The 12,803-nt window shown below is 58.6% G+C and overlaps 1 protein-coding gene across 3 annotated transcripts; it reads right to left on the bottom strand.

The window, feature by feature from the left end:
* Nucleotides 1–2,030: 2,030 nt before the first annotated feature.
* CHRD (chordin) lies at nucleotides 2,031–11,837 on the bottom strand. 3 transcript variants are annotated; one of them, XM_061413960.1, is made up of 23 exons: nucleotides 11,526–11,837; nucleotides 11,214–11,317; nucleotides 10,594–10,723; nucleotides 10,342–10,470; nucleotides 10,150–10,249; nucleotides 9,942–10,029; nucleotides 9,443–9,584; nucleotides 9,186–9,326; nucleotides 9,022–9,104; nucleotides 8,798–8,945; nucleotides 8,534–8,640; nucleotides 8,277–8,396; nucleotides 7,472–7,628; nucleotides 6,919–7,139; nucleotides 6,383–6,496; nucleotides 5,796–6,068; nucleotides 5,627–5,720; nucleotides 5,448–5,504; nucleotides 5,071–5,174; nucleotides 3,672–3,774; nucleotides 3,102–3,256; nucleotides 2,835–2,937; nucleotides 2,031–2,494 (listed from the first exon to the last, which is right to left on the bottom strand). In XM_061413960.1, the coding sequence occupies exons 1-23, from the start codon at nucleotides 11,671–11,673 to the stop codon at nucleotides 2,439–2,441; spliced, it is 2,877 nt and encodes a 958-aa protein (XP_061269944.1). In that variant the 5' UTR covers nucleotides 11,674–11,837; the 3' UTR covers nucleotides 2,031–2,438. The 3 variants fall into 3 exon arrangements, with proteins under 3 accessions (XP_061269944.1, XP_061269951.1, XP_061269960.1); XM_061413967.1 differs by having other exon boundaries at nucleotides 2,031–2,491; nucleotides 11,526–11,835; XM_061413976.1 differs by lacking the exon at nucleotides 6,383–6,496 and having other exon boundaries at nucleotides 11,526–11,835.
* Nucleotides 11,838–12,803: the final 966 nt, after the last annotated feature.

The raw sequence follows: 12,803 nt of genomic DNA on the forward strand, positions 1-12,803 counted from the left end.
AGCAACCAACTGTCGTTTAGAATGCAGGCTATCCTATAAGTTGAGCCCCTGACATGCATTAGAGTGGTGGAACCCGGACTCCACACTCCCACGAAGTGCCTGGGCTGCCTCTCCGGCCCTCACTTCTCCCCCTGTCCTGAAGAGGCACCCTCTGTAGTCTGTAGTCATACATTATTCAAATACCTGCACAGACATTCAGTTCAGTCGCTCAGTCGTGTCTGACGCTTTGCGACCCCATGGACTGCAGCACACCAGGCCTCCCTGTCTATCACCCACTCCCGGAGTTTACTCAAACCCATGTCCATTGAGTTGGTGATGCCATCTAGCCATCTCATCCTCTGTCGTCCCCTTCTCCTCCTGCCTTCAATCGTTCCCAACATCAGAGTCAAACATCTCACATCAGGTGGCCAAAGTATTGGAGCTTCTGCTTTAACATCAGTCCTTCCAATGAACATTCAGGACTAATTTCCTTTAGGATGGACTGGTTGGATCTCCTTGCTGTCCAAGGGACCCTCAAGAGTCTTCTCCAACACCACAGTTCAAAAGCATCAATTCTTCGGCGCTCAGCTTTCTTTATAGTTCAACTCTCACATCCATACATGACCACTGGAAAAACCATAGCCTTGACTAGATGGACCTTTGTTGGCAAAGTAATGTCTCTGCTTTTTAATACACTGTCTAGATTGGTCATAGCTTTTCTTCCAAGAAGCAAGTGTCTTTTAATTTCATGGCTTCAGTCACCATCTGCAGTGATTTTGAAGCCCAAAAAGATAGTCTCTTACTGTTTCCATTGTTTCCCCATCTATTTGCCATGAAGTGATGGGATCAGATGCCATGATTTTAGTTTTCTGAATGTTGAGTTTTAAGCCAAGTTTTTCATTGTCCTCTTTCACTTTCATCAACAGGCTCTTTAGTTCTTCGGTTTCTGCCATAAGGGTCGTATTATCTGCATATCTGAGATTATTGATATTTCTCCCAGCAATCTTGATTCCAGCTTGTGCTTCATCCAGCCCGGCGTTTCTCATGATGTATTCTGCATATAAGTTAAATAAGCAAGGTGACAATATACAGCCTTGACGTACTTCTTTTGGAACCAGTCTGTTGTTCCATGTCCGGTTCTAACTGTTGCTTCTTGACCTGCATAAAGACTTCTCAGGAGGCTGGTCAGGTGGTCTGGTATTCCCATCTTTTTAAGAATTTTGCACAGACACTGACTTGGCCCAAAGTGAACTGTTGGCTGCCAGCAGCGCCATCAAGTGATGGCTCTGAGAGGCTGTCCTTCCTCTGACAGATCCAAAATCTGATGTGGTATAAAAGATACCCCAGGGGAGTCACTAGAGAATGCGGAAAGGTGATTCTCAAAGAGGAGGATTCTATGTGAAAGAGGTTTCTCTTCAAAAACCAGGTGTACCAGAACCACCCCAGTTTCTCCTCTGGTTAGGGTCCCTGTGTATTACCTTCTGTTTTTTTCTGCTAGAGAAGCTCAGAGGCTCAAACTTGCTGCAAAAGAGAAGGCCTGACTGACCCCAGGGTAACAAATCAAACTGTAAATCTTGCCAGCACCTATTTTGAGACATTATGCGTGCATGCATGCTAAGTTGCTTCAGTCGAATCTGACTCTTTGTGAACCCATGGACTGTAGCTGCCAGACTCCTCTGTCCATGGGATGCTCCAGGCAAAATACTGGAATGGGTTGCCATGTCCTCCTCCAGGGCTGAGACACTATAACACTCGCAAAAATGCCAGCCTGGGCAGGTCAGTGGAAACTAACGTCCAAATACTGCTTCCAGTGGCCTGAGTTCTTGAAGCTCTGTTCCATCTCAAAGACAGCCTAGGCCCCTCTGCAGGATCTAGCCCTACCACTGGCTGTTGTGTCATCTTGCCCCCTTCCCTGGGTCTTTTCCTGCTCCACAAAGGTAGAGCGAGGCCCCTGGAGCCAGTGCCCCTCTCTCTCCCTACCGCCCCTCAGACCCTTCTCCACTAGGGCCCACTTAGGCCCCTGGTCACAAAGAAACAACCATTAGCCCAAAGACTGGAAAAAAAGTAGTTTTAATAAATACAAAAATCTCCAATAATGACTCTGCTCAGCTCAGGGGCAGCAGGAGTGAAGTGGAAGGGGACCCTTGGTGCTGAGTGAGGATAAATTAAAAATCCCAACAAGCCAGTGACAGTATGTACAGAAGGAAAGGGGTTGGGCTTCCAAGGCAGGAGCCGGAGGGTGACAAGGCCGGAGTTGGAGCTGACATGGCCTTGGTCTGCCCTGGCTGCCCCTCCCCCGTGTGCAGTTGTGGTTCCCAGAGGTAGTGGGGGAGGGGGAAGAGGCAGAAGAGAGGGGCCAAAGGCACTGGATTTCCCGCAGGAGAACGCGGGGTCCTCGGTGCCCCTCCTTCCCTCGGCCCAGGCCCCATCCTCTTGGTCGCGGGGCCTCTGGCTGCTCCCTAGGAGCCTTCATCTTCTTTCCCAAGCTCTGGGACTGTCCTGGTCTCTGGGGCTGCTGGAGGCAGAAGAGAGTGAAGTTTGGAAGAGGAGCAAGGGGGTGGGGGGACACAGAGGACACAGCGGAGCTTCCCTGTTCTGATCTCAGAAAGGTCAGAATTCATGAAGCAAGTCAGCACACACCAGCTGTGTGCCTTTAGCCTAGTTGCCTGATCCCTTTGAGGGTCAGCAAGTTCCTTGGTGAAGAAAAGGCAATGGAGACCAAGGCTACAAGGTTGCTGTGGGAGGGGACAGGACAACACTTGTGCAGCAGAGGGCACTGCGCCGCCCAGCATGTAGTCGGTGCTCCCTCCCCTCCCCAGGCATCCCAGAGCTGCCGCCCCAGACCCCGCACTTACGCCGCCGCCGGGGTGTGCAGTGGGAGCAGCAGCGGCTCTCCTTCCCTGGGCCGCAGGACAGTGGCGGTGAACAGTCATCCCGCTCACAGTGGGGCACCCCTGCCTGGTGCAGGACAGACCAGATCCTGAGGGTTCCCAGAGGTGCTGGGGCACAGTGGCCTTCAGCCTCCTAGGGGAAGCCCGCCTGCCAGGAGCCTGCCCTCCCTAGGAAGTTCCCCTCCCCCAGGCCAGGTCCCCAATGCCTACCTCACACAAGCCCCCACTCACCCCACATCTGCAGGTAATACAGCTCATCTCCCCAAAGGGGGGCACCGAAGGGTGCCAGCTCTGGCTCTCTGGGAACCACTGCCCTGCAAAACGGCAGCCTCGGGGCCCATCAGCCTGCATGGGGTCCCCCAGTTGGGGGTGGCCCCCTGACCCCACTGTGGGCAGGAAGAGGAGGAAAGGAGAAATAGATCAGTAGATGTGAGCTCTGTGGGGACCATCCAGGCCATATTTGTCACCTAGCAGTTTCTGGCACTTAGTAGGTGATAAATTTGGATAGATGGGTGGATGGATGGGTGGATGGATGGGTGGGTGGATGGGTGGGTGGATAGGTGGGTGGGACAGGAACTGGATCCCGTCACAGCCCACTAACACATGCACATTCTTTTGTTGCATGTAGATCCCTGGCTTCGGGCTAAGCAGAGAGCAGCTGGGGTAAATGCTGAATTAGGTAAGACATCCCTTCCCTCCACCTTCAAAAGGTATCCCCTCGCCACGCATCCCTCCCACCCAGGACAAGGCATGAAGAGCCTCGTCTGCCCCTAGAGGCCTCAGTGCCCCTGTCCCCCTTACCTGGACACTGCTTGCAGCAATCAGTGGGGTTGGCGCGGATGGGCTGGGCGCAGGCCAGCCGGGGACACTGCACCTTCTCACAGTGTACCTCCCCAGTGCCCCCCTGCAGGGATCCATGGAGTGAAGGGTGTCAGGAGAAAGGCAGGACACACAAGCCTTCTGCCTCCTCCTTTTCCTTTCCCATACCTCGGACGCGTGACCTTTTTCACCCAGAGGTCTTGTAGTGAAAGTCACTCGGTCGTGTCCAACTCTTCGTGACCCCATGGACTATATAGTCCATGGAATTCTCCTGGCCAGAATACTGGAATGGGTAGCCTTTCCCTTCTCCAGGGGATCTTTCCAACCCAGGGATTGAACCCAGTTCTCCCTCATTGTAGGTGGATTCTTTACCAGCTGAGCCACAAGGGAGGCCCTAGAATACTGGAGTGGGTAGCCTGTCCCTTCTCCAGGGAATCTTCCCAACCCAGGAATTGAAGCGGCGTCTCTGCATTGCAGGCAGATTATTTACCAGCTGAGCTACCAGGGAAGCCCAGAGGGCTTGGACTGCAGCTTTATATGCATGCCAATTTGCTTCAGTCATGTCCGACTCTTTGTAACCCTATGGACTGTAGCCCTCCAGATTCCTCTGTCCATGGGATTTTCCAGACAAGAATACTGAAATAGGTTGCCATTTCCTGCTCCAAGGGATCTTCCTCACCCAGAGATCAAATCTGTATATCTTGCATCTCCTGCACTGGCAGGCAGGTTCTTTACTACTTTACAAATCTTCATTGTAGCCCTGCAAGGTAGGTGCTACCATCTCTGCTTCTGGGCGAGCAAAGTGAGATTCAGGGACATACAGAAAGTGCCCAGGGTTACATGGAGCTAGTCAGCTGGGAGAGCCAGAATTCACCCAAATTCACCTTTTCCTACAGGAAGCCAACTTTCAAAGCCCAGGAACTGAGAGTTCCCTGTGGCCTAGTGGTTAGGACTTGGCACTTTCCTGCCGTGGGCCCACGTTCAGTCTGGGGTCCTGCAAGTCACATAGTGTGTGTGCTGTCTATGCTTAGTTGTTCAGTCGTGTCCAACTCTTTTCGACCCCATGGACTGTAGCCTGCCAGGATCCTCTGTCCATGGGATTCTCCAGGCAAGAATACTGGAGTGGGCTACCATTCCCTCCTCCAGGGGATCTCCCTGACCCAGGGATCAAACTCAGATCTCCTGCACTGCAGGCAGATTCTTTACCATCTGAGCCACCAGGGAACCCCAAGTCCCATGGTGTGGCCACCCCCCGAAAAGATTGTGCAAAGGACTTCTATTATTTTGATCACCAAGACTGGGCTTTACTCTCCCAGAAGCCCCTTCTCCCACTCTGCAGATCTTAGGGGTTCCAGCATCAGAGAAAGCTGGGCTGCCATACCTTGCAGGTGCAGACAGCACACTTAATTAACCCAAATGGGGGCACGACAGGGTGCCACCGGGTGCCTGCTGCCCGCCAGCTCCGGTCACCGTCAAAATAGCAGCCTGGTGGGAGACAGTGCCCAGCGCCATTAGTGCTGAGTTCATTAGCTAGGCCCACAACCCAGGCTTGAGCCTCAGGCCAAACCCACAGTGGTCTAACCCCAGGGCCTACTTGTGGGCCAAGGACTCTAATGAAGCCTCTCAGGTGTCAGTTGTAACCTGTGCCCCTCAACCACCTCCATCCCAGCAAATACACTCCCCCTCCCACTCCCCCCCAATCCTACCCAACAGCTCCACTGGACTCCCCACCCCTGCATTCACACACTTCCAGCTCACCCTCGCCAGGGTCCCTGTTCCTTGGCAGCCCCGGGAGGTCTTTGACATCTTGTTTCTCTGTGGATCCAAAGAAATAATGAAGGCAGAGGATGGCCCCCTTCTTCCTTCCCTCCCCAGAGGCCTCACCGCCTCCCATGGTGGACCCTCCATGACCCTCTCCACTCCTGCAGGGCACTCACCCGGGCACACAGGGCAGCACTGGTCTGGTGCCTGCACTGGGCTTGGACAGCTGGGCGGCGGGCACACCACGGGGTCACAAATCACCGTGCGTCTCTGCAGGGAGAGACTGAGGGTTGGTTCCAGGGCTCCAGAACCCTGGCCCCAGTGCGCCCTTCTGGGGCCTCCTACCTGGCAGATGCAGAGTGAGCAGAGCGGGTCATAGTTAGGAGCCCAGCGAGCCCCGTGGGGGCGCTGCTGCCCCTCGAAGAAGCAGGTGTTGGGGTCTCGGAGCCGACTGGGGCCACCTGGTCTGGCTGGCGCTGGGGTGTCTGGGCCCGGCACAGCGGGCAGTGGGGCCACCATGGCCGCCACTGCCTCCAGAGCCCCAGGCGCCTGCACTTCTTTGTCCCCCGCTGCCGCCAGGCGCAGGCCGCCCACCTCGCATTGGTTGGCAATGTGCACCTGAGAGGAGAGGCAGGTTGAGGCAGCACCCAGGCTCCCTCTTGCATCTCCACCAGTGGCAGCCAAGACACCCAGAGCACCCACTGTGCCCCAGAAGGGTGCTCTTAGCCACAGCACTCATCCCAGCTGCCAAGGACAGGCGGTCAGCTTCTCGCCTCATCAAGTACCTAGTGTGGCTTCATCCTCTCAGCGAGCTAGGGAGTGTGCGCAATTCTACCGCCCCCAGGGTCCGGAGAGGGCAAGTGGCTAACAAAGAGCACCACGGTGCTCACCCGAATCTGACCCATCCCAACTGGCCCGCACTGCCTCCCTACCTGCCCTCGCAGCTCCCCTTGGGGGCTCCCCTTGGTGGTGATCAGCAGGGAGGCAGAGCCCTGAGCCAGGTGCCGCAGCAGCTCGGGCTCCAGGTCCTTCACCACACCCTGGGCCTGGCAGCAGACAGAAGAGGGGACAGAACAAGGCACTCTCGGACTAAGCCTACCATTCCCAGTTTCTCAGGTAAGGAAACTGAGACTCAGGGAAGTTAAGTAAGGTCTCCAGAGAAGCAAGCTCATCAGCAATGGAGTAGAGCTCAGAAGCCCCAGGTCCACGGCAACCCAGCCTGTGTCAGGAGCTTGGTCCATCCCACCCACCCCTTGGAGTTCCAGGACATTACATCCTACCCACGAGATCCCAGCAGAGTAAGACGCAGGTGGGTAAAGGGATACTAAAAGGCTGAACCAGATTCGTACCCAGGTCTGCCTGACTCCTGAGGCTTGCTTGCTCTCTGTTTCCCCTGCCCAGGCCCACAGAGCCTTTCATGCTAAAAAGCAGCTATTTTCCAAACTGCCTCCCACCAACACCTCCTCACCTCCGGGCCATAGAATCCCTTCAGCAGCCGCCGGGGCCCTGGCATTCCAGGAGGCCCGAGGAGGTGGGCAGTGATGGTGCCCTGTTCTGAGCCACCAAGCCCTGCCAGCAGCACTTCATAGTGCAGGTGACAGTGGGTGTCCAGGGAGAGCCAGGCGTGCCCTGCTGCCTGGCTCTGCACCGGGGGCAACACCAGGGCTCCTGCCAGGGGCACAGGCAGTGCTGGATCCAGACAGAGGAGAGATGACTGATGAGAAGATGGCTGAGAGCAGCGACTTAACTCTAGTATTTCCCATCTCCCTTGGCACAGACTCCACAAACTAGCGGGCACTGTCCACAGGCCCAGGGCTGGGGAAGCAGCAAGGGAGAGGCCTGCATTGTGGTGAGAGGGACCATCTCCCGGCAGGGCCACCCTGAATATCCTCACCTTCTCCAGATGCCAACTGGAGCTCAGGTGCAGAGAAAGAAGTGTCAGGCTCTGGCCCTCTGGCACCATCCCTCACATGCTTGAATTAGAGGACACCAAAGGTGGGGCAGACCCCTGGAGCACTCACTGTCATGGCGGGCGCTGTGCCCACTGTAGGGCAGGGCGGCCACGTGGCCCCGCAGTTCTCCATCTGGGAAGTCCTTGGTGCCCACGTTCAGGAACAGTTCATTCTGCAGCAGCATATGAGCCCCCCGGGCACCCAGCCCAGGGCAGATACCCACAGCCTGAGGGGGCAGGGAAGAGTGAGCCCTAAGTGCAGCCTGCCAGGCCCCGAATGAACTCTCCTCAGCTTTCACACGAGCCCAAGATTCTGAACCCTTTCCATGTTGCTTTGCATCCCCACTAAACCCATACACACTGCCATGCACCAGTAACTGGCTAAGAACCGGGCAGGCCCAGGTTCAAGTCCCTTCTCTGCTGCTTCCTACCTATGCAACCCACCTTGAGGAATTATTTAAGCTCTCTGATCCTTCTCTTCATCATCTGTTAGATGAGTAATGTGAGGGCCAAAAATAATGTAAGCAAGGCAACCAGTGCAGTTTGTGGCATATAGAAAGGCTCAATAAATGGCAGTCATTGCTATCATGTTTATTATTATATGATCTGCTGCACTGGCCTCCCTATGTAACTCCTTCCACTGGATACAAGCTTCCTGAAGACAGGGGCCACATCTGATTTTCTTTGTACTGCAGTCCTTAGCCCAAGGCTCACTATAAAATGAGTCCAGTGAATCGACGCATCAGTGAGAGAGACTGCAAGTGAGTGAATAATACCAAACATCCCTGCTCATCCCACATGGCTTCCCACAGCCCCCCAACACTGTCAACTCTGTTGCCTGGGCCCTGCAGCCCTGGTCTCCCTCAAGTACTCACCCTGTGTCCTCCCGGCTGGAGTCCAACCATGTGGCATAGGACAGTGTGCTGGTTCCTCCGCTGAGGCTTGGTCTCCAGCGTCATGGCCATCACCTCACTGCCTGTACCTACCACCTGTACCTGGAGGGCAGGAGTGGGGAGGGCAAATGAGACTAGCAGAGAAGGGCTGGGCCCTGAATCTTTGTAGTCTAAAGCCCCGTCCTGCCCTGCTGCCTTCTCACCTCCTGCACCGCCCCTGCCCCACCCCTGACTCTTACTTGGTAGATCAGGGAGCCGTTTCCTAGCAGTGTAAGGCTGGCTGAGCCCGCTGCACCCGTCTGAACTGGGATCAGGGCATCCGCCCCGCAAAGGACACTTTGCAGGACTGCAAAGGGGAGGGACAGGTGGACGCAGGCTTGCCCCACGGCCATTCACACCCCAGCCCCCAGGATCCCTCCTGTACCCACCCTGGCCCCTCCTCTGGCACTTTGCTGTGCCTCTCATTGTGTGTGCCCAGGGTGCCCGGCTTGACCCTGCCTCACCATCGCAGCTCTGCCTGGCTGCAATGTGTCCACTGATGCGTAGCCCTGGCCCACTTGCCCTCTCTAGGGCCATCTGCAGCTCTCCCAGCACCAGCCAGTCCATCTCCTGGGCTGTCAGGTTGGGCAGCACTTCAGCAAAGCCCGGTTCCTGGGGGCAGAGGAGGGTGCGGTGGGCACAGCAAGAGGCTAGAGCAGGCGGCAGTAAGAGCCAGACCCTCACTCACCTGGGCTGAAGCATTGGCTTGGAGCTCTCGCAGTAGCTTCCCCTGGTGTAGAATCTGGAGCCGCAGGGGAACCTGGGCTGGTCCTGCAACAGGCGCACGCATGGAACCTCTGAAAGATGGGTGCTTTCCCTACCCTCCTCACGTGTCTGCCCCATCCCGCTTACCCCCACTCCTGGACTCCAGGAGCCCACGGAAGAGCAGCAGAAAGTGCAAGGAGTCCTCTGTGTCACTGAGAGTGAGTAGGGCGATGCCCCCTATGCCTGGCTGTGGGGGGCCTTCCAGGGTCAGGATGGCACTGAAGGTCTCTGGGGAAGAAAGGACCATGAGAGCCCATCAGAAAGTGCCCCCCCTCAGCCCACTCCATTTCTGGGGGCCAAAAAGACTCTGAGCTTCATGTCCAGGAGCTGTTGGCTCCCCTCACCTGCAGCCAGGGCCCGGTGCCGAATGAGAGGTCCCCAGACCTCCCCTGAAGGTTGAGTGGGTGTCACAAGTGCCACATACAGCTGCTCTGCCCTAAGGAGTCGCAGGGACAACCGAGGCACTGCCCGCCACACCCCGCAGACCTGGAGCAGAGAGACAAAAAGGCCCTCTCAGTATACAGGACATGCCTGCTGAGAGGCCCATGTCTGGTGAGGAAGGAATATGGGAAGCTGCCCCCAGGCTCTCCTAGAACATGTAAGAAAGGGCCCTGGAACCAGATGCCAGGGTCCAAATCCCAGATCCTCCATTAACTAGCTGTATGACCTTGAACAAATCACATTCTGCTAGTGAGCCTCAGTTCCCTCATCTGTAAAATGGGCATCATCATGTCAGTGCCTCTCTCCCACTGGGCTGTTGTGAGGACCCAAGGAGGCAATGTAGAGCATGCTCTCAGCATAGTGCCCAGATGGGATAAGTACTCATAAATGGCATCGTCTCACCAGGCCATCTTGGGTGGGGGCTGCAGGGTGTTCAAACAGGATGCTGCCAGTGGAGTCAGAGAAGCGGATTCGGGTAGGGCGGTCCAGCCTGGTAATGAGCATCCCTTGAGCACCGGCTCTGAGCCCGGGCCAGAAGGCTGCTCCAGCCTCTCCAAATCCTCCCTCCCTGGCCCCCGCTGACCCCTCCTCCCTCTTTCCTCTTTCTCACCGCCGGTAGGAGATGGAGAACCGAAGACTGGAGCGCTGCAGCGACACTCGAGCCCGCGCCACCGCTTGCGACCTTGGCCCTGTCAGCAGCGCCACGAAGTCTGCGAGGGGAGGAAGATGTCCCTAGTTCCATCACCCGCTGCTGCGGCCCGGCGCCCGTCACAACCCCAGTTCCTACCCGGCCCCTGCCTACCCGTGTGGCCGTCTCCACGCCCCCGATCCTCAGCTCCTGGCTCCCCGCGGTCGCTGTAGCTTCGGTGCTCTGGGTCGCGTGGATACTCGAAGGCCAGGCCCGTCGGCTGCTTTTCTGGACTGCTGTGCTCTGCACCGGGGGTGGGGGACACGGGTTTCAGGTGGGCAAGGAGAGGACCAGCTGACCGTTCCATTCCGCCCAGCCACGCGTCTCGGCCCTGCCGCCCTCCCCTCTCCGCGGAGCCGGCCTTACCCTGGGGGCAGGTCTGGCAGCAGTGTCCAGGCAGCTGGCGCGGCTGCCCGCAGGCCAGGGTTGGGCACTCGGGTTTGATGTTCTTGCAGCTGACCCTGCCTGCGCCCCTTGCGCGGCGACCCCACTGAGGCTGCTCACAGAGAAGACGGAAACCCGAGTGAGGGCAAGACATCAATTGTTGAAAATCAAAGGCAAGCCGGGAAGGCATCGGACAAGGGCAAGGTCGGCCCACGGAGGCAAGAGTGCTCTGCTACCTACAAGCTGCGCGACTCTAGACAAGTTACTTAACCTCTCTGGGCTGTGCGGTCCCTGGCTGAAAAACGGGAGTAATGATAGTCTCTGTCTAACGTGGTTGTACTAGGAGTTTAGTGAGAGATGAAATGGAGTTGGCTAAGAGCCTGACACATAGTGGACGATCAATAATAGGCAACACCTGAGACTTGAAGGGGGCGCTTCCTCTCCTCTATCCTCCCTCGTGCCTCCTCCGCCAAAAAAAATTATCCCAAATATCTGCAGACTGGCTTCTTTCTCTTCAGCAGCTCCGGGTCCATCCGACGTCCCAAGACCTCAGCGCTCCCCGACCCACAGGGCCCCCAGCCACAGTCTTTGGGTCCACTCACCGCCTCGCAGGCGCAGAGCACGCAGCGCATCACCCCGAAGGGCTCCCCCAGGTCCGGGTGCCACGTCTCGTCCAAGGCATAGACCTTCCCGCCGAAGGAGCAGCCTGCGGGGACGGGCTTGGCTGGCGGCCGCTGTCCCGCTCCTGCCGTGTGCCCGCCCCGGGCGCTGCGGGCCGGGCCCCGGGTACCCTGGGCACCCCTCCGGGCCGCCCGCCGCGCCGAGCCACCTGCGCCCTGCGCCCCCTCCGGGCGGGAGCAGACTTGCCCCGAGCCGGACTCCCCGCCCGCGCCTCCCCCGGGGCGCCCACCTACCTGCTGCTCCCCGAATGGGCAGCGGCTCCTTCTCGGGCCGGATAGGCAGCGCGGGGTGCTCGGGGCCGGCGCCGCGGGCCGGCCGGGAGCCGAGCAGCAGAAGCCCGAGGAGCAGCAGCGGGGCCGGCGGGGCCGGGAGGCTCGGCATGACGCGAACGGGACAGCTGGGGAGGCGGGAGGGAGGAGGGAGCAGCAGAGGGAGGAGGGAGACGCGAGGAGGGCCGGGCCGGGGGCGGTGCGGCGGGAGGGGGCCGGGGCCAGGGCCCGAGCGGTGCGGCGAGGGGCTCGTCGGGCGGCCGCGGAGTCGGCGCCGGGCCGGGCGGGGCGGGAGGAGCGGCCGGGAGGAGCGCGGGCGGGCGGGCGCTGACCCGGGCCGTACGCGGCTCTAGTGCCCCGGGCGCCGGCTCTGGCCCGTTTTATGCCCCGCGCCCGGCGCCCCGGCCGGGGGCCTCCTCCTCAGCAAACGGGGCGGCGGCGGCGGCTCGGCGAGGGGCCGGGCTGAGCCCGGGGGGTCCGGCCCAGCAGCAGCGGCCCGGATCGCGAGTGGGGGAGGGGAGGGAGGGGCTGGAACCGGGCAGGGGAGGAGGGAGGGGCTGTAGGGGAAGGGGGAGCGGAGGGGATAGGGGGAGGGGAGGGACCAGGGGGCGCAAAGCGGGGAGGAGAGGCGGATCTGGAGCACCCCCCACCCACCCACCCGCTGCCGGCGTCCACAGGGCAACTGGACCAGGAGGTGCGTGTCCGGCCCGGGATGGGAGCCCCAGGCCACGGAGGGGCAGAGACGGCCTGAGGCCTGGGCCGGCCACTGCGTTCAGACTGAGTTCCTGCCGGAAGGATGAAGAATTGTCTTTAAGGATGACAACGGGCAGGACGGGCCCATCAACTCATCTTCGCCTGTCTCTGGGCCCACCGCACCTCTCAAACCCCACACCACTCTCATTGCCCAGCCTGTGTCCCTACTTCCCCTATGAGATCTCTCCTCTTTCCTCTGTCCCTGGGATAGGAACTTAGCCAGAAACAGACTGTCTCCCTTTCTGTCTGCTGACAGCGTTTCTCTCCCTACTATTACCTGTGCTCAGGCCCATCCAACCATCCTCCTCCCCAGCCTGACACACTTTCCCACCCTCTTCCTTCACCTGGGGGACCCTCTGCCTCTCCACCCTACCCACAAACCTCTTTTGTCTTGCTTTCCCAAGCATGACAGCCTCCCTGCCACGACAGCCTCCCTGCCACCTCCCACCCCCACATTCCCACCCCCACACTCCCACCATCCTCCCAACC

The sequence above is a fragment of the Bos javanicus genome, chromosome 1 (genome assembly GCF_032452875.1).
Source record: "Bos javanicus breed banteng chromosome 1, ARS-OSU_banteng_1.0, whole genome shotgun sequence".
NCBI classification, from domain to species: domain Eukaryota; kingdom Metazoa; phylum Chordata; class Mammalia; order Artiodactyla; family Bovidae; genus Bos; species Bos javanicus.

Excerpts from the sequence above, each read along its gene's own strand:
- CHRD (XM_061413960.1), bottom strand. The coding sequence starts at position 11,673 with ATGCCGAGCCTCCCGGCCCCGCCGGCCCCGCTGCTGCTCCTCGGGCTT. Across the intron at positions 11,318-11,525 it reads GCCCATTCGGGGAGCAGCAG|GCTGCTCCTTCGGCGGGAAG; the intron begins GTAGGTGGGCGC and ends CCGTCCCCGCAG. Across the intron at positions 2,938-3,101 it reads GTATTACCTGCAGATGTGGG|GCAGGGGTGCCCCACTGTGA; the intron begins GTGAGTGGGGGC and ends GTCCTGCACCAG.